This window comes from Phacochoerus africanus, chromosome 5 (assembly GCF_016906955.1).
Source record: "Phacochoerus africanus isolate WHEZ1 chromosome 5, ROS_Pafr_v1, whole genome shotgun sequence".
Classification (NCBI taxonomy): Eukaryota; Metazoa; Chordata; class Mammalia; order Artiodactyla; family Suidae; genus Phacochoerus; species Phacochoerus africanus.
Genome location: NC_062548.1, coordinates 97,681,270 through 97,704,194, shown reverse-complemented (window position 1 = coordinate 97,704,194; position 22,925 = coordinate 97,681,270). Strand labels below are relative to the sequence as shown.

The window sequence follows — 22,925 nt, the reverse complement described above, 5'->3', positions numbered from 1 at the left end:
CAGGCATTGATACTTCTCTCCATCTTTACTGCCACCATTTCTGTTCAGGTTAACGTGATTTCTCACCTGGGTGAAGCCATAGCCTTTCAATCCATCTCCCTTCTCACACTTGGCACACTTACAATGCATTCTCTACAAAGCACCTAGAATGTCTGTCCCTGCTTCTCTCCTTACATTGGGATAAATGTCAAGGAGTTCTTTTTGAGACTCACTGGGTTAAGAACCTGACATAGTGTCCGTGAGGAATCAAGTTCGATCCCTAGGCCTCACTCAGTGGGTTAAAGATCTGGCATTGTCACAAGCTGTGGTGTAGGTCACAGATGTGGCTTGGATTTGACCCCCTAGCCTGGAACTTCCATATGTCGCAGGTACAGCCATAAAAAGAAAAAAAAAAAAATGACATGCTTGTGTACATCTTAGATCATAAGAAATCTACCAAAAAAAAAAAGAGCTTCTAGAACTGATAATGAATTTAGCAGGATATAAAGTCTATATAGAAAAGTAGGCATTCCCGTCTTGGCGCAGCGGAAACGAATCCGACTAGGAACCATGAGGTTGCAGGTTCGATCCCTGGCCTCGCTCAGTGGGTTAAGGATCTGGCGTTGCCATGAGCTGTGGTGTAGGTCTCAGACGAGGCTCAGATCTGGTGTTGCTGTGGCTCTGGTGTAGATCTTATTGGACCCCTAGCATGGGAACTTCCATATGCCGTGGGTGCAGCCCTAAAAAGACAAAGGACAAAAGACAAAAAAAAAAAAAGTAAATTGTATTTATGGAGTTCTGACTGTGGCGCAATAGGATAGGTGGTATCTTGGGAGAATTGGGACATTGGTTCAATATCCACCCAACAGGAGTTCCCATTCTGGCTTAGGGGTTAATTAATCTGACCAGTATCCATGAGGACATGGGTTCCATCCCTGGCCTTGCTCAGTGGGTTAAGGATCCAGCGATGCCATGAGCTGTGGTGTAGGTCGCAGACTCGGCTCAGATCTGGCCTTGCTGTGGCGTAGGCCCGCAAGGGGGGTTTGCTGAGTGGTGGTCCGATTAGACCCCTAGCCTGGGAACCTCTATATGCCTCGGGTATGGCCCTAAAAAGACAAAAAGACAAAAAAAAAAAAGAATCAGGATGAAGAAAGGAGCTTCTATTTTTTTATTTTAAGCTTCGTAGTACCATTTGACTTTTATACTATCTACATGCATTTCTTTGATAAAAGTAAAACCTTATTGTATTATTTTAAATTATAATAGATATCACTTAATAAGCATCTACACATTAATGTCTAAACAGTGTGCTAAGAGCTTATTATGTATTGCTTTATATTTTACAAAAGAATTTCCAGGATAGAAAGACACAAAAGGATTTTTTTCATGGTTAGGCATTTTGCTTTGGAGACAAAGTTAATTTTTTTAATGACAAAAAAAATGACATGATAAAAAATTATATACAAAAAGATACGCATATGTAGGAGTTCCCGTCGTGGCGCAGTGGTTAGCGAATCCGACTAGGAACCATGAGGTTTCGGGTTCGGTCCCTGACCTTGCTCAGTGGGTTAACGATCCGGTGTTGCCGTGAGCTGTGGTGTAGGTTGCAGACGCAGCTGGGACCCAGCGTTGCTGTGGCTCTGGCATAGGCTGGTGGCTGCAGCTCCAATTCAACCCCTAGCCTGGGAACCTCCATATGCTGCAGGAGCGGCCCAAGAAATAGCAAAAAAGACAAAAAAAAAACCCAAAAAACATACACGTATGTAATAAGGCAGACTCTGACTATACAAATGCAGGCTATTTTTATAAACCTAATCCAAACTAAGTAATATAAGAGTACAACCTGTGAAACCAGGTTCTTTCGGATCTGTGAGAAGTCATGAACAAGTAGCCTGAATACTAAACTGTTAACAAGGATTATCTAGCAGACAGAGGGGTTTGCTGAGTAATGGTCAAGAAGAACGTTGCTTCTTCATTCTAAATTATACACTATTGTTTTCTACTTATGTATTATTAATGAAAAAACTACAATTTAAAAACCAGTAATCCTTTAAAGCAAATGTTTACACATTATACTTTCCACTAGCCATCTGCAAAAATAATATTCATTCCATTCTAGCTTTCATTAAATTACATCACACACACACACTCTAAAATTTATGTTATGAAACTATGCTACAGAATATTAAATAAGTAATTTTCTTAAATAGCATCCCCATTTTTTTTTCTTTTTAGGGAACATGATACTAACCTTTCTCCAACTCTGTTTATATGTAACATATCTTTTTGACTTAGAAGCGTCTGTTAATATTGAAGAAAGTAATAACAAAATCTCTATTCTAGCAATACTTTGGATTAACACATTACGTCTTTTCTTAACCTGTTTCTCTCCTTTTCTATCCATTCTTTGGCTTTCCTGTTGGTTTTTAAATTGGGTTCTTAATTGATGGACTACAGGAATTTAGTAGAAAACTTTAGATACAATTTTAAATCTTGTATTTCTTTTTTAGTCAGATATTATATATCAAATTGACTATTGTGAAAATTAAAAAGCAACAACTGTAAAATTTAAGAACACTTTTAAGAGTATACTTGGGTAGGAACTCTTGCAAAAATATTAAGAAATGTTCTTAAATATGGCACTGGAACTACAAAAGATTCACAAAGCATAAAATGAGAGCAATGACAAATTGAGAAGGTGTTAAAGAGCTATAAAAATAAACACTTACCTTGGATATATACTCAGATACTATGAGTCAGACTGGTGTGGTGTTTTGTCATTTATTTAATAATCATGCTTACTCAATTCACTTTATTGAAATTAACAATGTAATAAACAGCTGTCAGGTTATAAAAAGATGAGGTTTCTTTTGATTAGGTAACAGATTTAGAACTGGCAATGGAACATTTTGCAAACAAAGCCATAATAACCAGTTAGATTAATCTTGAGAAAAGTATGTCTAATTTCAGGGTTGGCAGTGTGCAACTTCCTGAAAAGATCCAAAATGCAGAAGATATTGTTCCTGATTTGATAGTATTACTCTTTCCACTTAAAGATTTTTTAAATTATGTTTTTATTTTTGGCTGTGCCCATGGCACGCAGAAGTTCCAGGGCCAGGGATTGAACCTGCACCACAGCAGCCACCCAAGCCACTGCAATGACAATGCCAGATTCTCAACCTGCTCTGCCACAAGAGAATTCCAGAAATTCTTTAACCTATCACGAAGTCCCAAAACTAGGTCTTGCTCAGATTTACAGGTTTAAAACATTGATAGGATTTCCTTAAGATGTCAATAATCAAATAGTTAAATAGGTTATTTAATGTCCAAGTAGAATCACATTATGCTGATATTTACTGTATCAGTGTGATTATTTACATTAATCAAATAGCAATGGGAGAGTACAACACACAAATTATTGCTCTGTAAAAGTATAATTTTTGACTTTATATTTGTAAAGATTAATCAAATTTAGTTGAATCTTTATTTTTTCTCTTTTTTTTTAGGGCCTCATAAGGGCATATGGAAGTTTGTGGGCTAGAGGTGCAATCCTGGCCTATACCACAGCCACAGCAATACCAGATCTGAGCAGTGTCTTTGACCTACACCACATCTCACGGAAACACTGGATTGTTAACCCACTGAGCAAGGCCAGGGATGGAACCCGCATCCTCATGGATGCTAGCCGGATTCATCACTACCGAGACACGACGGGAACTCCATTTTATTTATTTTTTGTAATTGGGCCTTTAAATTGATTTTTCACTTTTCCTTTTTTGAACACTTTCTCCGATGATTCAAACAGAAAACAAAACTTTAAAAAAAAGCAGAAAATAATGATATTGCAGCTAACAAAAATAATACTAAAAATACTTAATACTTTACTAGTTTTTTTTCTTTAAGGGCGGCACTGGGCCATATGAAAGTTCCCAGGTTAGGGGTAGAAGAGAGCTGCAGCTGCTGGCCTTCACCACAGCCAAAACAACAGCAAAGTCTGATCCAAGCTGTGTCTGTGACCTACACAATAGCACCTGACAACTGGGGACCCTTAACTACAGAGGGGGGTGAGAGATTGAATCCACATCCTCATGGATACTAGTTGGGTTCTCTACCGCTGAGCCACAATGGGACTCCCAGTACTTTAATAGTTAATAAAAGCTTCAAGTTATTACAATTATTCCAAGAGTGTAACGACAGCATGTTGTAATTTGAATTCATTTGCATTGAAATAAATTATTGTCCTTTGTTTTCACTTCCCTATATTTTCAAAGTACTCATCAATATTATTCTCTAATATTAATCAAAACCAAATAATCTCAGTTCCCAGCATTTGGTTCTATGGGAACACCTTTCCTTACACCTTCAAGTAATAAAAATACTCAAAAGAAATGAAAACTATACATGCCACCATATATAAAATAGATGTATAGCAGGGACCTACTGTACAGCATAGGGTAATCTACTCAGTATCGTGTAATGACTTATATGGGAAAAGAATCTGAAAAGGAATAGTTATATGTGTAACTGACTTACTTTGCTGTACACCTGAAACTAACACAACTTTGTAAGTCAACTATACTCCAATAAAAAAAAAATTTTTTAAGGGAGAAAAGGATTATTGAGAACAATTATAAAGAACACATAGGAGTTCCCTTCGTGGCGCAGTGGTTAACGAATCCGACTAGGAACCATGAGGTTGCGGGTTCGATCCCTAGCCTTGCTCGGTGGGTTAAGGATCAGCGTTGCCGTGAGCTGTGGTGTAGGTCGAAGACGCGGCTCGGATCCTGCGTTGCTGTGGCTCTGGTGTAGGCCGGCGGCTACGGCGGCTACAGCTCGACCCCAAGCCTGGGAATCTCCATATGCCACGGAAGCGGCCCTAGAAAAGGCAAAAAGACAAAACAAACAAACAAAAAAACCCAAAACCACACACACAAATGTGTCATCTCTAGATCTAGGGAGATTTTTTTTTTTTCTTCCAGTTTTAAAGGAATAAAATTAAACGGCCAGGTAAGGTCAAAGGTCTTTTTTTTTTATTGCGGTTGGGAAGGTTCTCTGGCTTCCCTTTGTATTCCACTTCCATCTTCCTCTTCCCAGCCCCTTCACTCTTTCCCCCAAGCCCTATTCTTCAAGGTTTCAGTGTCGTACTTTCTCTGGTAAAAAGAAAGTCTCAGTATTTTCAAACTTTCTCCGTGGCCACCGCAAGAGGAAGCACCTGGCGGCGACTCCGTTCCAGCGCACACCTGGGAAGGGGGTGGCTCCCCTGCGGCCGCGCCCTGAGTGGGGGGAGGGGACGGGAACCTGTGGCCACCTCCTCCCTCCCGCCCCGGGCGGTGACTCATCGAGAACATGCCCTCAGAGGTGAGCAGCCGCGGGCAGGGGCTGGGAGGCGGGGCCACCAGGTCGGCCAAGTCTGCTCCGCCCCGCCGCGCGCCCAGAGCGCGCAGACGGTCGGCAGGCTCGCATCTTTCCTCCAGCCCCAGGGCACCTCGCCGCTGTCCTCCCGACGCGGGCCCACGCCTTCTAGGTTTCCTCACGCCGCCCCGCCGGCCAGCGAGCGCCCGGCACCCCACTCCGTCGGGGCGTCCTCCCGCGAGCCCCCGGCCAGCCTCGTGTCCCGGTCCTCGGCGCCCGCGCAGCATGGCGCCCCCCCAGGTCCTCGCGTTCGGGCTCCTGCTCGCCGCGGCGACGGCGGCGGTGGCCGCGGCCCAACAAGGTGAGGAGTGGAGTTGTGGGGTTAGGAAGACCGGAGGGTGGCGACCCTCAGCTCCCAAAGCGGAGACTGTAGGGAAGGGGCGGGCGGCCACGCTTTCCCGCCGAGAGACGGACGGCGCCGGGCTGCTGGGGCCCAGGCCCTCTGCGGTGGGAGGCAGCGGGAAGGCGTCCACCTGCGCGGGCTGGAGGGAGCAGCCTCACTTGGCGCTCTGCGCGCCTCCCTCGGGAAATGGCTCGGCCAAGGCCGGAGGGGCAGACAGGGAACCGAGTGGCAGCGGACCTGGACTCCTCGACGCGCCCACCCCCAACGGCCCAGGCGCACTTGGGATTTTGGCGAGGCGGAAACTTGCTCCGGCCGCGAGGGGACTCCTGCGACAGCGACCTGAGGCCCCGCCCCTCCCTGGGCACCTGCGGCGGGCCCCGGATGTGGGTCTCGGGCGGGGATAAGTGGCTAAGGTGAGGCCTCCGGGGCCGTTGCGCACCTGTGCGCGGGAGGACGTCCTCCTGGGCCTAGACTACGAGGTGTGTGGGTCTTTTCCCTTTAAGGATCGTATCAGGAACGAGCAGTTTATTGTAGGGAACCCCGATCGAGCGATAATCCTAGAGTAAAAAATATCGGCGTAATGCCACCACTTAAAGAGAATCCTGTAGTTAATAATAAGGTATATTTTTCTTTAGACATTGCTCTAAACATTGCCCTAAGCCTCAACACAGTTTTATATCTTAATTTTTCCCCTATATAATATCCAGAGTTTTTCGTTCTCTTTAGTTTTGAAAAGCACAGGTTTAAATTGTACAGAGCACCCTATAGCCTAAAGGTCGTACTGTTAATCCAAAATGTTGGACGTGTAGGTTGATTCCAGTTTTTCTTACTCGGGAATAAACATCTTGGCTGCCATTTTTTGATTTATTTGTAAGGTAGTGGCTAACAGTGAAGTGTCAGCCAAAGCTTTCTGGAAAGACTTTTTTTTTTTAAAGGGCCTCAGCGCACCTGCCCCCGCCCCCCGCACATAGAAGTTCCCAGTCTCTGAGTCAAATCGGAGCTGTAGCTGCTGGCCTACACCACAGCCAGAGCAACGCGGGATCCCAGCGGAGTCCGGGATCTATGCCACAGCTCAAGGCAATGCGGAATCTGAGCCGTGTCTGCGATCTGAGCCACAGCTCACAGCAACAGCAATGACAGATCCTTAAGCCACTAGCGAGGGATCAAACCTTGTCCTCATGGGTGCTAGTCAGATGCGTTTCCACAGAGCCACAATAGGAACTTCTGGAAAGGCTTTTATATCCTCCCTCCCCCACCCCCCAACTGGCCTAATTCATTATACTTTCAAAATAATGCAGTTAGGTCAACTCATGTTTTTCAGCTTCAGTCTGAGGCTAAATACTTAATCTTACATTGCTTTAAAGTGATATTCTGTAGGAATATGTTCGGAAAATCTGTACCTGCTTGGTCTCTTGTATTTCACATAGTTGAAGCGTAAATATGTACTCTGAGCAGGTATAGCATATTGCTGCATAGGATTTTAACTCTTTGAGGACAGCCATTATACAAAACTGAGTTTGGTGCTGGACAGATTATATGGGTGGTTCATAATGATTATACTTTAAACAGTAAAATTAAAGTCAACCTGAGATAGGAAGGATCAATATAAAAATTCTTTGGTCTGTCATAACAGGTTTTTGTTTTTAATGATTGTACTTGCTTAGCTAGACAAGTAAAAGAAATTAAATGGGGTTGCCAATTTTAAGTTAAAATGAACTTTTGAGATAGTCAAAGATAAAACAGTTAAACTGACATCAGTACCCAGGATGGGCTGCCTAATAGCACTTTCAAATTGAGTGCTAGGTTTTAATTTAGTTAGGAAACCTGCATACAGAGGTGTCTCCAAATACAACTGAAAGTATGATTTTTCTAAGACATAGAGTTACCCAAGGGTTGAATATGTGCCCATTAAGGTTTTTTTTTTCCCCCCTTTGGTCTTTTTGCCATTTTCTTGGGCCGCTCCCACGGCATATGGAGGTTCCCAGGCTAGGGGTCCAATCAGAGCTGTAGCTGCCAGGCTATGCCATAGCCACAGCAACATGGGATCTGAGCTGCATCTGCAACCTACACCACAGCTCACAGCAATGCCGGATCCTTAACCCACTGAACAAGGCCGGGGATCGAACCCGCGACCTCATGGTTCCTAGTCGGATTTGTTAACCACTGCGCCACAACGGGAACTCTGGTGCCCATTAAGTTTTAAAACAAGCATCTCTTATTAAGAAAATGGGTGAGAACAGAAGGGAAAGGTGAGTTAGTCACAGATCCTAGAACTGGAAATGCTGATTTTGGAGACAAGTCCAAGACTGACAGGCAGGTGTTTATCTAGCAGGACAAGAGAAGGAAGGAAGCTGAGTCTGGGAGTATTATGAAGGCAAAGCTGAATCTGGTGTTTGGAGGGTTTATTCCTGGTTTAAAAAATAAAAATGGGGGAGTTCCTGTCGTGGCTCAGCTGTTAACAAACCTGACTAACATCTGTGAGGACCCAGGTTTAGTCCCCGGCCTCGCTCAGCAGCTTAAGGATCCAGCATTACTGTGAGCTGTGGTGTAGGTTATAGATGCAGCTCAGATCCCATGTTGCTGTGTCTCTGGTTACAGCTCCAATTTGACCCCTAACCTAGAAAACTCCATATGCCATGCATGTAGCCCTAAAACAAAACAAAACAAAACAAAAAATAAATAAAAATGGGAATGTGTGCAAATTAGACTGTCCATACCATTTTCTTTTTCTTTTTATGGCCGCACCTGTGGCATTTGGCAGTTCCTAGGCTAGGGAGAGAGCTAGAGAGAGCTCCAGCTGAGGCCTGTGTCACAGCCATGACAACACCGGATCCAAACCACATCTGTGACCTATGCTGCAGCTTGTAGCAACACCAGAACCTTAACCCACTGAGTGAGGCCAGGGATAGAACCCTCACAGAGGGTATCAAGTCCAAATCCTCACAGAGACAGTATCAGGTCCCCTACCTATCGAGCCATTGTGGCAATTCCTAGCCCGTGTATATAATATTTGTAGTATTTAACATGGTGTCAGCCTCTCAAATTATAGCTGAAAAATAAAACATTCAGGACTTTTTTTTTTTTTTTTTGGTCTTTTTGCCTTTTCTAAAAGGGCCACTCCTGTGGCACATCGAGGTTCCCAGGCTAGGGGTCTAATTGGAGCTGTAGCCACCGGCCTACGCCAGAGCCACAGCAACTCAGGATCCGAGGCGTGTCTGCGACCTATACCACAGCTCATGGCAACGCCGGATCCTTAACGCACTGAGCAAGGCCAGGGATTGAACCCGCAACCTCATGGTTCCTAGTCGGATTTGTTAACCACTGTGCCACGACAGGAACTCCAGGACTACTTTTTTTTTTTGACCATGCCTACGCATGTGGAAGTTTCTGGGCCAGGGATCAAACCCACGCCACAGCAGCGACCAGAGCTGCTGTCAGTGACACCAGATCCTTAACCCACTGTGCTACAAGAGAACTCCCAGGACCTCTTTTTAAGGCTATGTGTCCCTGTAATTTGGGTACTGTTGCCAGAGCATAATTTAGCTGGGACGTCAGAGTTGGACCTTCATTTTTAAACTGGATTTTTTTCTTCCCCAGGATGTGTGTGTGAAAACTACAAACTGACCACAAACTGCTCTTTGAATGCGCTTGGTCAGTGCCAGTGTACTTCAATTGGTGCACAAAATTCTGTCATTTGCTCAAAATGTAAGTAGAATATCATCATTGCCTTTAAGCTTTATTTTGACCTACACTTCTTGAGTGGATGTGTCTTGACGTGGGAAGTGTTTTTTGGCCTCAAATCAGGATCACGTTATTTTGTCAAAATTATTTCATCTCTGCAGCGTCTTAGGATTTAGAAAGGGACCATGGGAATTTGTATGTCTACCATAATCCTTGGCCATGGGAGTTTGGAGTAAACTAAATTTTTTTTCCTTGAGCATAAAACTGCAGTTACTTTTCAGTTTGACATTAAGCTTTCTTTTCAGTGGCTTCCAAATGTTTGGTGATGAAGGCAGAAATGACTGGGTCAAAGGCTGGGAGAAGACTGAAACCAGAGAATGCTATCCAGAACAACGATGGGCTCTATGATCCTGACTGTGACGAGAATGGGCTCTTCAAAGCCAAGCAGTGTAATGGTACCTCCATGTGCTGGTGTGTGAACACTGCTGGGGTCAGAAGGACCGATAAGGACTCTGAAATATCCTGTTTGGAGCGAGTGAGGACCTAGTGAGTTGGGGTGGTGCCTATGTATTATTTGTTTTCACACTTTTCAGATTTGCTTGATTAAATTTTTTTTTTTTTTTTGGTCTTTTTGCCTTTTCTAGGGCTTCATTCGCGGTGTATGGAGGTTCCCAGGCTAGGGGTCTAATTGGAGCTGTAGCTGCCAAGCCTATGCCAGAGCCACAGCAACGCGGGACCCGAGCCGTGTCTGCAACCTACACCACAGCTCACGGCAACACCGGATCCCTAACCCACTGAGCAAGTGCAGGGACCGAACCCGAAACCTCATGGTTCCTAGTTGGATTCGCTAACCACTTCGCCACGACGGGAACTCCCCAAATTTAGTTTTGAGTATATAATATGATTTCATGATTTAGATTTCAAAAGAGAAAAGAGTAGACAGTGTAAAGCCCCCATCCCATCTCATTCTCCCACCTTCTCAGTTTACCTCCACTGAACTAATGGTCACCAGTTTATTCCACAACTTTCCAGAGATCTTCTGTGAATTTACTAGTGATGTATTTTTTTATTTAAAAATTTTTTCTTATAGTAGCATGCGCAACATAACTTTCCTTTTACATTTCTACTTAGCACTGTTCAGTATTTTAAAGTTGGATTAGTGCTGAATGTATATGAATAATTTAAGCTATTTGCTCACATTTGCTCATTTATGATGTTTTAAAGCAGGATAGGGTTGTTTTTAGAGATTTTGTAATAAAAAGGAATGGAAACACATTCTAGCTAGCTTAAGCCAAAAAGATTTTATTGGGAAGGACTAGAAACTGGAAAGTTGTCAAGATCAAGGCAGGCAGTCTCTCCACTTCCGTCTTCTGGAGCCTCATGGCCACTTCTGTTTCTCTCAGTGCCTTTTTGTCTCTTCACTTGAATATGGCCCAGCATGACCAGCTAAGCCTTAGCTTTATGTGGTCTTGGTTGTGGTGGCCAGAGGGTCTATGTCAGAAAGGATGAGTGGGTTTTTTTTTTGGTCTTTTGTCTTTTTAGGGCCGCACCCACAGCATATGGAGGTTCCCAGGCTAGGGGTCTAATTGGAGCTGTTGCTGCTGGCCTACATCAGAGCCACAGCAACGCCAGATCCTACACCACAGCTCATGGCAACACCAGATCCTTAACCCAGTAAGCAAGGCTAGGGATTGAACAGACAACCTCATGGTTCCTAGTCGGATTCATTTCTGCTGTGTCATGACGGAAACTCCAGAAAGGATGAATTCCTTATGAACAATGTGTGAAAGCCAAGGAAGGAATGAAGGACATATGTATAGAATAGACACTTTTTCTGGTAATTCTGTAATTCTACTTGGGAATTTTGATAATTAGCTTATTAAGGAAATAATATAAAAGTCTGAGTTATTGGGGTCAATCTGTTTTTTTTTACTTTTTAGCTGGATCATCATTGAACTAAAACACAAAACAAGAGAAAAACCTTATGATGTCACAAGTTTGCAGAAGTAAGTGCTATTAAATGCCTTATATTTGCGTAGTTGGTACTCAGATCTTCTATCTTGTCCTATTAGATAAGCTAAAATGAGTCTCAAAGCTTTTTCATATTTCCAAAAAGTAAGATACTATAAATAATATTTTTAACTTTAAAAAAGAGATGCGAGAATCATAGAGATTCCCATAGTATCCTTCACTCGTTCACCAAAGAATATATTGCCACATTTTCTTTTTATGTGTGTCTACTTTCTATATCCATTTGAGCATGTATCAGTGTTTCCCCCAGAACCATTAGAGAGCCAGTTCTGGATATCATCATCATCATACATCTTGACCCGTAAATGTTGTGGTATATGTTTTCCTAGGAACAGAAGGCATTCTCTTACGTAACTACTGTACAATTATCAAATTTAGGAAATTTAACGGTAAACCACATTCTGCCAGTTTTCCCAGTGTCCTTTGTGGCAGTTTTTTCCCCTTGGACCCAGGACCCAGTCTAAGGTCCTGCATTTAGTTGTTGTTATAAGTGTTTGGTCTCTTTAAATGTGGAACAGTGCCTTGGCCTTTCTTTGTCTTTCATGACACTGATTTTTTTTTTCCCATAAAATTTAAATTTTTAATATTTAAATTATAACCCTTAACATTGATATTTTTTGAAGAGTATGGGCAAGTTGTTTTATAGAATGTCCCTCAATTTTGGATTTGTCTGTTTCCTCATAATTAAATATAGGCAATACACTTTTGACCGAAAAACTATTTAAGGTGATTTGTGTCTGTTTCAGTACTTTGAGGGGGGAGGCACATGGCATTAGCTAGTCCTTTTACTCCTGATGTTAACTGTGGCAGGTGGTGTTTGCCAGGTTGCTCCACCTCTTCATAATTAAATATAATCTGTAGGTACTTGGCTACTGTGTAAATATCCTGTTTCTAGTCAAACTGGAACTCAACAGTTTTTGCATCTACTATTCTGAATCAGTTATGATGATAGTTGCAAGATGGCATAAAATTTTTTACAAGTTTGGTTTATGACAATTCTAGACCTCGAGCTATATGCTTTGTTAAAAATAAGTTTCTTAATGTTGTGTAGGACAGGCTTTTAAAAAACAGCTTTTTAATTATTTACAGGGCACTCAAGGAGGTAATCACGGATCGTTACCAACTGGATCCCAAATATATCACAAATATTCTGGTAAGATTTTTTTTTTTTTTTTTCCTTAAGCAAATGGGCTTTAACAGAAAGTTGGTTGGACAGTTTAGTTTGGGTATTTTTTTTGTTTATTTGGACAATACTCAAAGCATGTGGAAGTTCTAGGGCTAGTGATTGAACCTGTGTCACAGTGGTAACTTGAGCCATAGCAGTGGCAATACCGATCCTTAACCTGCTAAGCCACAGGGAACTCCTAGGGTATGATTTTTGATAGTGGTTTGAATTGCATTTGAATAAATTTTAGCCCTAAGCACTTATTCCTGCAAATCCCCTATTGTTGTTTTCCTTTCACTGTCTTTGAAAATCTCGGTTTACCCTTAAAGAAAATGTAATGTATCTTAGTATCCCCAACACATGCCAGTCTTTTTACTCTGGAAAAGAGTTCTGTGGTTGCTTTTGGCAATTCTTTCTTTAGAATGCTTTGTTCTATTTTCTCTGGGTTTAGCAGTTAGTTTTTAACTAGCTGGCCCTTCCTTAACTCTTAAAACTCTGGTCAAAAAAGACAACTCTGATTGAAAAATAGTGTGATGGAAATCTTGCAAGACAGAAAATTGAAGTCATTTTTAAAATTAACTTTTTGGAAGGGGTATACATTTTTGCTTCCTAAAAGCAGCACATGGTAAATATTACTGGGTTTTGGATTGTATTTCTTTATTTTAATTTTAATTTTAATTTTGGCCATACCCATGGCATGTGGAAGTGCCTGGGCCAGGGATCATATCCCAGCCACAGCAGTGACAAGAGCCACCGCAGACAATGCTGGATCCTTAACCCCCTGAGCCACCAGGGAGCTCCAGGATTGCATTTCTTTAGCATTTTACATTAAAGTAGTTCAAATCAAATAAGATACTTTAATACTTTGTTTTAAAATTTAAAAATTAAAAATTTTTCATGGGTGGAGTTCCCTCTGTGGTGCAGTAGATTAAGGATCTTCTTTGTTTCTAAGGCAATGTGGGTTTGATCCCCAGCCCAGTGCACTGGTTTAAGGATCCAGTGTTGCCATAGCTGTGGCTTGGACTCAATCCCTGGCCCAGGAGTTTCCATACTGATGTGGGTATGGCTGAAAGAAAAAAAAAAAATCTTTTCAAGGGAATTTCCACATGTTGTGGCTATGGCCAAAAAAATTTTTTTATTTAATAAGTAAAATCTTTTCAGGAAAAGAACATTTTCTCTTTTTCTTCTTATTCTTTTTTTTTTTTTTTTTTTTTTTGCTATTTTAGGGCCACACCTGCAGCATATGGAGGTTCCCAGGCTAGGGGTCCAATTGGAACCTCAGCTGCCAGCCTACACCACAGCCACAGCAAAGTGGGGTCCGAGCTGCCTCTGCAACCCACACCACAGCTCACGGCAACGCTGGATCCTTAAACACTGAGCAAGTCCAGGGATCAAACCCACATCGTTATGGATACTAGTCTGGTTGGTTAACCGCTGAGCCACAAAGGGAACTCCAGAAAATTTTCTTTTGAATAGAAAATTGTAATCATATTTGGTTGCATTGCTATTTTAATTCCCTTGGGTAGATTTTAAAAACATCTCTAGGATTTTTAAATTATTAGTGATATGGAGTTCCCCAGTGGCTCAGCTGGTTAAGGATCTGGTCGTGTCACTGCTGTGGCACACGTTCAATCCCTGGCCTGGGAACTTGCATATGCCATGGGTATGGCCAAAAAGAAAAATAAAATTATTAGTGATAAACTCAGTTACCCACTAATGGAAAGAAACATTCATACATGTAGATTACAGGAAAAAAATCAAACAGCAAATATTCTGATTATTGATCAATGATATTCCTTGGTTATATTGTTAATTTGTATTTTTCATTTTTCCCCCCAGTATGAGAATGATATTATCACTATTGATCTGGTACAAAATTCTTCTCAGAAAACTCTGAATGAAGTAGACATAGCTGATGTAGCTTATTATTTTGAAAAAGATGTGAGTATGATCTTCATTTTATTTCGGTGTTTAGAAATGTAATATGTCTATCATGCCTCAGTGAATTCAAGATTATTTTATCTATTTCTCTATTAACAGATAAACTATATGAATATTCTCAAGTAATTCTCATACTGTGATTTTTGTCTTCCCTTTTGTTCACATGTACTTTCTCACTTGTTTGTATATTTTTGTCTCATCACCAAATTGTTCTGCCTAGAATATCTTCTCTCTTATGATTCTTCTTACCTCCTTGGCAGTTAGTTTGTGAGTATAGCTTTCCCCATGAACAAGAGACTATGTAAAAAATGCCGTGTGACTGGTACAATTAAAATCTTTGTTTAAACAAATTTACCGTATGTATACTATAGTGAGCTGTTTTCTTTTTCTTTTCTTTTTTTTTTTTTTTGCCTTTTCTAGGGCTGCCCCCACAGCATATGGAGGTTCCCAGGCTAGGGGTCTAATCGGAGCTATAGCCACCGGCCTATACCACAGCCACAACAACGCGGGATCCGAGCCGTGTTTGTGACCTACACCACAGCTCCCGGCAGCACTGAATCCTCAGCCCACTGAGCAAGGCCAGAGATTGAACCTGCAACCTCATGGTTCCTAGTCAGATTCATTAACCACTGTGCCCGATGGGAACTCCCAAGTGAGCTATTTTCTGATGAAATCTTGGATTTGCTTCAATCTAAGCAGGCCTAGGAGGAGGCTGGGTGGTCTGGGAGGATAGAAAGAAGAATAGATAGAATAAGGTTGGCCATGTGTTTATGTATTATTGAATCTGGGTAATAGGTGCGTGGCACTTCATTATACTTCTTTCTGCTTTTTTTTTTTTTTTTTTTGTCGTTTCTAGGGTCGCATCTGCGGCATATGGAGGTTCCCAGGCTAGGGGTCTAGCCACTGGCCTACACCAGAGCCACAGCAACTCAGGATCCGAGCCGCGTCTGTGACCTACATCACAGCTCATATGGCAACGCTGGATCCTTAACCCACTGAGTGAGGCCAGGGATGGAACCCACAACCTCATGGTTCCTAGTCCAACCTCATGGATCCTTAACCACTGAGCCATGATGGGAACTCCTACTTCTTTCTACTTTTTATAGATTTTAAAATTCTCTGTAGTAAAAGTTTTTGTTTTTGTTTTAATGTTTCAGTGGATGACATTGTTATCACCAAAACCATAAAAGATTTTGGCTGCAGTTCTTTTGGAATATGATTGGCGTGTAACTCTATATAGCCATGGTAGGTTTTCTTAAATATTTAAAATTTTTCTCCTTCTCAATATAGGTTAAAGATGAATCCTTGTTCCATTCCAAAAGGATGGACCTGAGAGTAAATGGGGAACTACTGGATCTGGATCCTGGTCAAACTTCAATTTACTATGTTGATGAAAAACCACCTGAATTTTCAATGCAGGGTCTACAGGCTGGTATTATTGCTGTCATTGTAGTTGTGGCGATAGCGATTGTTGCTGGCATCATTGTGCTGGTGAGTATAGGACAAGTAAAATTTCATTTAAGGGTCTGTCCTTTCAAGAAAGGTGATAATGTGAAAAAGCCGTAACTGGGTTTCAAGACCCATTAACGAAACAAAAATCTTCATTGTTTATAATTCTGTGTACTGAATGAATCTATTGCATTTCTGGTTGTAAGATAGTCACTTTGTGAAGCAAGAAGGGATGCTGATCTGGAGTTCCCGTCGTGGTGCAGTGGTTAATGAATCCGACTAGGAACCATGAGGTTGCGGGTTCGGTCCCTGCCCTTGCTTGGTTAACGATCCGGCGTTGCCGTGAGCTGCGGTGTAGGTTGTAGACGCGGCTCGGATCCCACGTTGCTGTGGCTCTGGCGTAGGCCGGTGGCTATGGCTCCGACTGGACCCCTAGCCTGGGAACCTCCATATGCTGCAGGAGCGGCCCAAGAAATGGCAAAAAGACAAAAAAAGAAGGGATGCTGATCTGAGGAAAGCTTGTAGCTGAACACGTCACGGGTCAGCTACGTTGCCATCAAATAGCAAATGTCCTTCAGTTGTCCTCACTGCACACATTCCGACACTCTTGCCAGGACTAGTGCGAAATACCTGAACTCCCAAACCATTCAGTGGGATGAAACTATAGAACACAAAATTAAGGTTAACATACAGAAAGTTAAAGTGGAAAAATAGGAAGCAGTAGTTCTAAGGAAAAGATTAGTAAGTTGAATTTAGCAGTGCTTCATGAGACTATTATCACCTGAACAGGCAGGATTTGTTCTAGATATGTAAGCTTGCCTCAGCATCAGGAAATCTTACCAGAACAACAGAATTTAGAACGTGACTTGAGAGTATATGAGAACTTACATTTTCGGTTCAGTGGAATTATCTCACCGGGTTCTCTATCTGGAAGAAAACAAAAGTTGGATTCCTGCTTCACCCTACCAGGGCTGGCCATGCTGCTCAACTGTGTGAGTGGCACATTCTGCAGCACGGCAGTGGGAAAGGAGTCAGGCAGTGCAACTGTGTTCAAACACAGATTTTAGATGGACTATCATTCAAAGTGGTGAAAAATAAAACAAGTCTCAAAATGAATTTAGGGAATGTTTGTACAACCGAGTAAGGCAAGAAATCTGGAATCCATGAAGGAAGAGATACATATTTGACTTATATTGAAATTAAATATTTTGTATGGCAGGGATACTGTAAAATGAAGAATGTCAATGATAGACTCAGGGAGAATATTCACTTTGCATAAAACAAAATAGGTGGGAGTTCCCGTCATGGCTTGGTGGAAATGAATCTGACTCTGAAGATGTAGATTCGATCCCTCGCCTCGCTCAATGGGTCAGGGATCTCTCGTTGCCGTGAGCTGTGGTGTAGGTCACAGATGTGGCCCGAATCCTGCATTGCTGTGGCTGTGATGTAGGCTGGCAGCTGCGGCTGGGCTTTGACCCCTAGCCTTGGAACCTCCGTATGCCTTGGGTGTGGCCCTAAAAAGCTAAATATATAAATAAAACAAAAAAGGTTATTATGCATACTATATAAAGTGTTCTTACAAACTGATGAAGGAATTAAAAAATGGTAACAGGTGTGAATGGACAGTTTATAGAAAAGGAATTCCAGATGGCAAATACGTGATGATAGAAATCTGATTGTCCTGATAGAAATGAAATCACAAGTCTACAGGTCACAACCTGTGCATACATCCAGAGGAGAATGGATGAGTAACTGGGGTATCCATGCTATGGAACAAAGTGGCTGTTAAAAAAGATTTCAGTTTATAGCTTTTGATCTGGAAGGATTCCTGTGATAGTGGTACAGGCTGTTCGAAGAGGGAGATGATATTGCATGATCTCACTTTTTTAGACCAACAAAAACTTATTTGCATATAAACATATGTTTGTATTAGGATGGAACATGATGTGGAAGAATGCACACTAGGCTGTTAAGTTTCACTAAAGATTATTTAGTGTTTTCCCTGTAAAAGAAACAGTGTCTATGGATAGATTTTAAAATTAAATTTGTTCAGGAGTTCCCATTGTGGCTCAGCAGGTTACAAACCAGACTAGTATCCATGAGGATTCAGGTTTAATCCCTGGCCTTGCTCAGTGGGTTAAGGACCCAGCATTGCCGTGAGCAGTGGTGTAGGTCGCAGATGCAGCTTAGACCCCAAGTTGCTGTGGCTCTGGCGTAGGCCGGCAGCTATAGCTCTGATTTGACCCCTAGCCTGGGAACCTCCATGCCTTGGGAGTGGCCCTAGAAAAGGCAAAAAGACAAAAAAAAAAGAGTAAAATTAAATTTGTTCAGGAGTTCCCATTGTGGCTCAGTGGGTTACAAACCAGACTAGTAGTATCCATGAGGATTCAGGTTTAATTCCTGGCCTCCTTCAGTGAGTTAAGGATCCGGTGTTGCTGTGGCCGTGGCCTAGGCCGGCAGCTGCCCTCTGATTCAACCCCTAGCCGGCAGCTGCCCTCTGATTCGACCCCTAGCCTGGGAACTTCCATATGCTGCAGGTGCAGTCCTAAAAAGCAAAAATAAATAAATTTGTTCAGATCAGAATTATGTCCATTAAAAGCATATATGTCACTTTAGACTAATTTTTTGTTTGGGTAGCAGTTCTCAAATAGTAATCATATTTTTTCCATTTAGATTGTTTCCACGAAGAAAAGAAGGGCAAAGTATGAGAAAGCTGAGGTAAGTGGGTTATTTCATTAAAAGGCTCTTAATCACTAAACCTTCCAGACACTGATGGGTCTCAGTTACACTTGAGTCCCTTTATCATATCATCTTTAGGGTCTCAAGAGTCTCATGATGCCGAATTCTCTTGCGCAAGTTCCACAGCAGACCAGAATATATTGATTTCTGCCTCAGAATAGTGGATACGAAGCCTATGATTTTTATTTTACAAAGAGTCAACAATTAGTAGAATCTTTGGGAGGCATACTCTAGATTCACATTAGAGAAACTCAGTGTGGTTGATAACCTGATATAATAACTGTCTCTATGCCAGAGACATAATAATCATTAAAAGTGAACTTGGGGAGTTTTCCTGTGGTTTAGTGGGTTCAGGATCTGGCATTGTCATTGCTATGGCTCCAGTTTGATCCCTGGCTCAGGGACTTCCACATGCTAGGGCGGGGGTGAACTTGGGAATTCCCTGGTGATCCAGCAGTCATAACCTGGCACTTTCACTGCTGTGGCCTGGGTTCAATCCCTGATCTGGGAACTGGGAACCCACATCAAATTGCTGCCAGAAGAAAAAATAAATAAGGTGAACTAGTACTAAGTAGTCCTGTACACTAGGTGTGGAAACCAAGTATGAGATTTGTTAGTGTGTTTCAGTCCCTTGGAATTGGCTATGAACACATTTGTCAATAACGTTTTCAGAATCCCCACCGATTATTATTATTTTTTAGGCTGTGCCTGTGGCATGCAGAAGTTCCCTGGCCAGGGATCGAACGTGAGCTACAGCAGTGACAATGCCAGCTCCTTAACCCACTGAGCTACCAGGTGCTCCTCCCCACCAACTTTTGTATGTTTATTTGCAATTTATATGTGCTATATAGTAATATTTTACCAAATAGCACAGAAATGTAACCATACTGAAAAACATCCAGTAGAACTACAAAGTTCTAACATTAACTTCCCATGCCACAGTCAGTCATCTGGCTTACTTGGTTTGGTGACCACAGGTCTAGGGGATGGACTATCCCTGAACTGAATTGTATCCCGAAAGTGGGAATGACAGTGTAGTGTTGTGGTTAAGGGGAGTGTAGACCTGGGTTTGACCACTTAATAGCTGGGTGAGTTATTTAACTTCCTTTAAGCCTCCGTGTTTCCTTTGTCTAAGATGGAGATAATAGTAGAGGACGTTACAAAGATTAAACAAAATCGTCTGCCTAAAGTGTCATTCCCAGGCTTGCCACACAGCAAGATGTTTACCAGTTGTTGTAGTTGTCATCATCTTGTCTCAGTTCTTCCTATAATTAATTGTGTGGCCTGAGACAAATCATCTAATTCTGAACTTCAATTTCCTCACCTATAGAATCAAAGATTGATAATAGAAAACGAATTGGGGAGTTCCTGTTGTGTGCGGCTCAGCAGAAACAAACCCTACTAGTATCCATGAGGATGTGGGTTTAATCCCTGACCCAGTTTAGTGGGTTAAGGATCTGGTGTTGCTGTGGCTGTGGCATAGGGCAGCAGCTGCAGCTCCAGTTTGACTCCTAGCCCGGGAAATTCCATATTGCCGTAACTGCGGCCCTTAAAAAAAAGGAAAAAAAGTGAATTAAATTGGTTATTCTTAATGTAAGAATGGTATACATTCAGTAAAAATCTTACCCATTCTTTTGTTTTGCTTGTTAGGGCCATACCTGCAGCACATGGAGGTTCCCAGGCTAAGGGTTGAATCAGACCTGCAGCTGCCGGCCTACACCACAGCCACAGCAATGCCAGATCCAAGCCACATCTGTGAGCTACACCACAGCTCACAGCCTCACCAGATCTTTAACCCACTGAGTGAGGCCAGGGCCATGCTGGATCTTTAACCCACCAAGTGAGGTCAGGGATCAAAACCTCAACCTCATGGTTCCTAGTCAGATTCATTTCCACTTTGCCACAACAGGAACTCCCTTACCCATTCTTAAAGATGTAGCTTTCCTGCTATATCCACCTGTCACTTTGGCCATCTTATGTCTAAAAAGCAATTTTTGAATCATGTACTCAATGTGTGCTTCCTTGCAATATACCTTTTGAAAGATTTTTAAGTCATAAATGTGGAAGAGAATTTTCTTGCTTTTCTCTTTAATTTTAAAGCTATTTTCCAAATGACCAAAAGCCTGGAAAATTATTAAATATTTTTGTCTCTTTTTCCCTCTATTTCAGATAAAGGAGATGGGCGAGATGCATAGGGAACTCAATGCATAACACCGTAATTTGAGGGGTAACTACAAGAAGGGAAATTAGCACAGGCTCAGATTACTAATGTGTGGGGCAAAGAGAAGATCTTTGAGGACCACTATTGTGTTAGTTAACATCGTATGTTTGTGATAGTTAAACCTGCATTTAAAATAAAAGCAGCTTGAAATTGACTTTACTAATCTTAAAATTTGACCACAGATGTCATAAGTATGCAGATTTGATATTAAACCCAGCATTTGGACTGCATAGTTTGAATTATTTATGCCTAGCATTGAAAGGTATGCATTAAATATGCTTCCACAGTAGAGTCTGAATGACTACTGTCTTACCCATTTGTGATTAAATGTTTGCCTTTCTGTTTACTTTGAGTCTTGTACATATAAACTTTTTTTATGAACTACAAAATAAAACATTTAAAAAATGATTTTCCTAACTTTATTTGAATCCTGTTGAATCAAATTTCATAGAGTACCTATAAGGCAATAGGTTAAGAAATACTCTGATGTTCGCTACAAATTAGAATTTGCATGAGTCCTTATGATCATGTATATTCAATATAAAATGTATAACCTGTAGTGTGTAATTTCTTTCCAGGAAAACCAAACTGTTTTATTCTGAACGCATCTAAATTTCTATTTTAGACAAACTGGTGTTTTGGTAGACGCTTAATTCCTTGAGACAGAATTTATGGATAACATTATGAACCATGAATTCCATGGTTGGTTAAATTAGAAGCAACAGTTTTTCAACTGAATAATTATAGTGCATCCACGTTGTATTTTATATGAAGTTAAAGTATCCTGAAATATTTTGCTTTTGATAGGAAATTTTTAAAAGAACATTAAAGAAAATAGAAAAACTAGATTCAAACAGTTACCTATGATTTTTAACCCTTCTGTAGTATATGAAAAGAACATTAAAGAACATATAAAAACTAGATTCAAACATTTCTATGATTTTTAACCCTTCTGTAGTAGGCAGAATTCTAGAATGGCCCCCAAGATTTCTTACCCCGGATATATTTGCTCTATGTAATCCTTTTCCCTAGAGTGTGGGCAGGGTCTGCGCATATGATGGGCTATCACCCCCAAGATTGTCCTGTGGCAAAGGTGAGGGGATTTTGCAAATGTATTAAGATCCCTCAGGAGTTCCTGTCATGGCTCAGCCATTAACCCAACTAGCATCCACGAAGACCCGAGTTTGATTCCTGGCCTTGCTTAGTGGGTTAAGCATCTGGTGTTGGTGTGAGCTGTGGTGTAGGTTGTACGTGAGGCTCGGATCTTGAGTTGATTTGGCTGTGTCGAAGGCCAGCAGCTACAGCTCCAATTCGACCCCTAGCCTGGGAACCTCCGTGTGTTGCGAGTGCAGCCCTCAAAAAGACAAAAGACAAAAAAAAAAAAGATGATAAATGTTGTAATTTGTTAGGCACCAACAAAAAGTAGTAGAAAGTAATGAGAACTTTAAAGACAATAGGAATAGCAGATGTAAGGAAAAGCCACCACCCCAGGGCTGAGACTGCATGGAGAAGAGACCCTCTACTTCAGCCAAGCCCCATGCCCTGAGCTGGTACCCAGACCTTGTGGGTGAGGAGCTGGTGGCTGCTGAAGAGCCGAGAAGTTGCTGGGGTGCTACAATGGCAGAACTTGTTGAAAACCTCTCTTGGGGAACTTGCTGGAAAAGTTTGCCCTTGAGGGCGGGAATCATCAAACTACACATGGCAACCTGGTCCACCACCTGTTTTCACACTGTCTAGGAGCTAAGAATGGTTTCTGCATTTTTAAGTGGTTGAAAAAAAATTGAAGGAATGTTTTATGATATGTGAAAATTACATGGAATAAAAGTTTTATTGGAACACAGCTTATTGTACTCATTTATTGGGACTCAGTATTATACTCATTATATATTGTGTGTGGCTATTTTGCACTCCTGTGGTCATTGAGTAACTGACAGATCAAATGGGAGGCAAAGCCTAAATATTAC

General features: G+C 41.7%; 1 protein-coding gene across 1 annotated transcript; it reads left to right on the top strand.

Annotated features, from left to right (window-relative positions):
• Window positions 1-5,340: 5,340 nt before the first annotated feature.
• Window positions 5,341-21,369, top strand: EPCAM (epithelial cell adhesion molecule). The gene is made up of 9 exons (XM_047782131.1): window positions 5,341-5,692; window positions 9,332-9,439; window positions 9,721-9,961; window positions 11,356-11,421; window positions 12,536-12,599; window positions 14,451-14,552; window positions 15,843-16,043; window positions 18,675-18,719; window positions 20,910-21,369. Exons 1-9 carry the CDS (start codon window positions 5,617-5,619, stop codon window positions 20,949-20,951), a joined length of 945 nt encoding a protein of 314 aa, XP_047638087.1. The 5' UTR covers window positions 5,341-5,616; the 3' UTR covers window positions 20,952-21,369.
• Window positions 21,370-22,925: the final 1,556 nt, after the last annotated feature.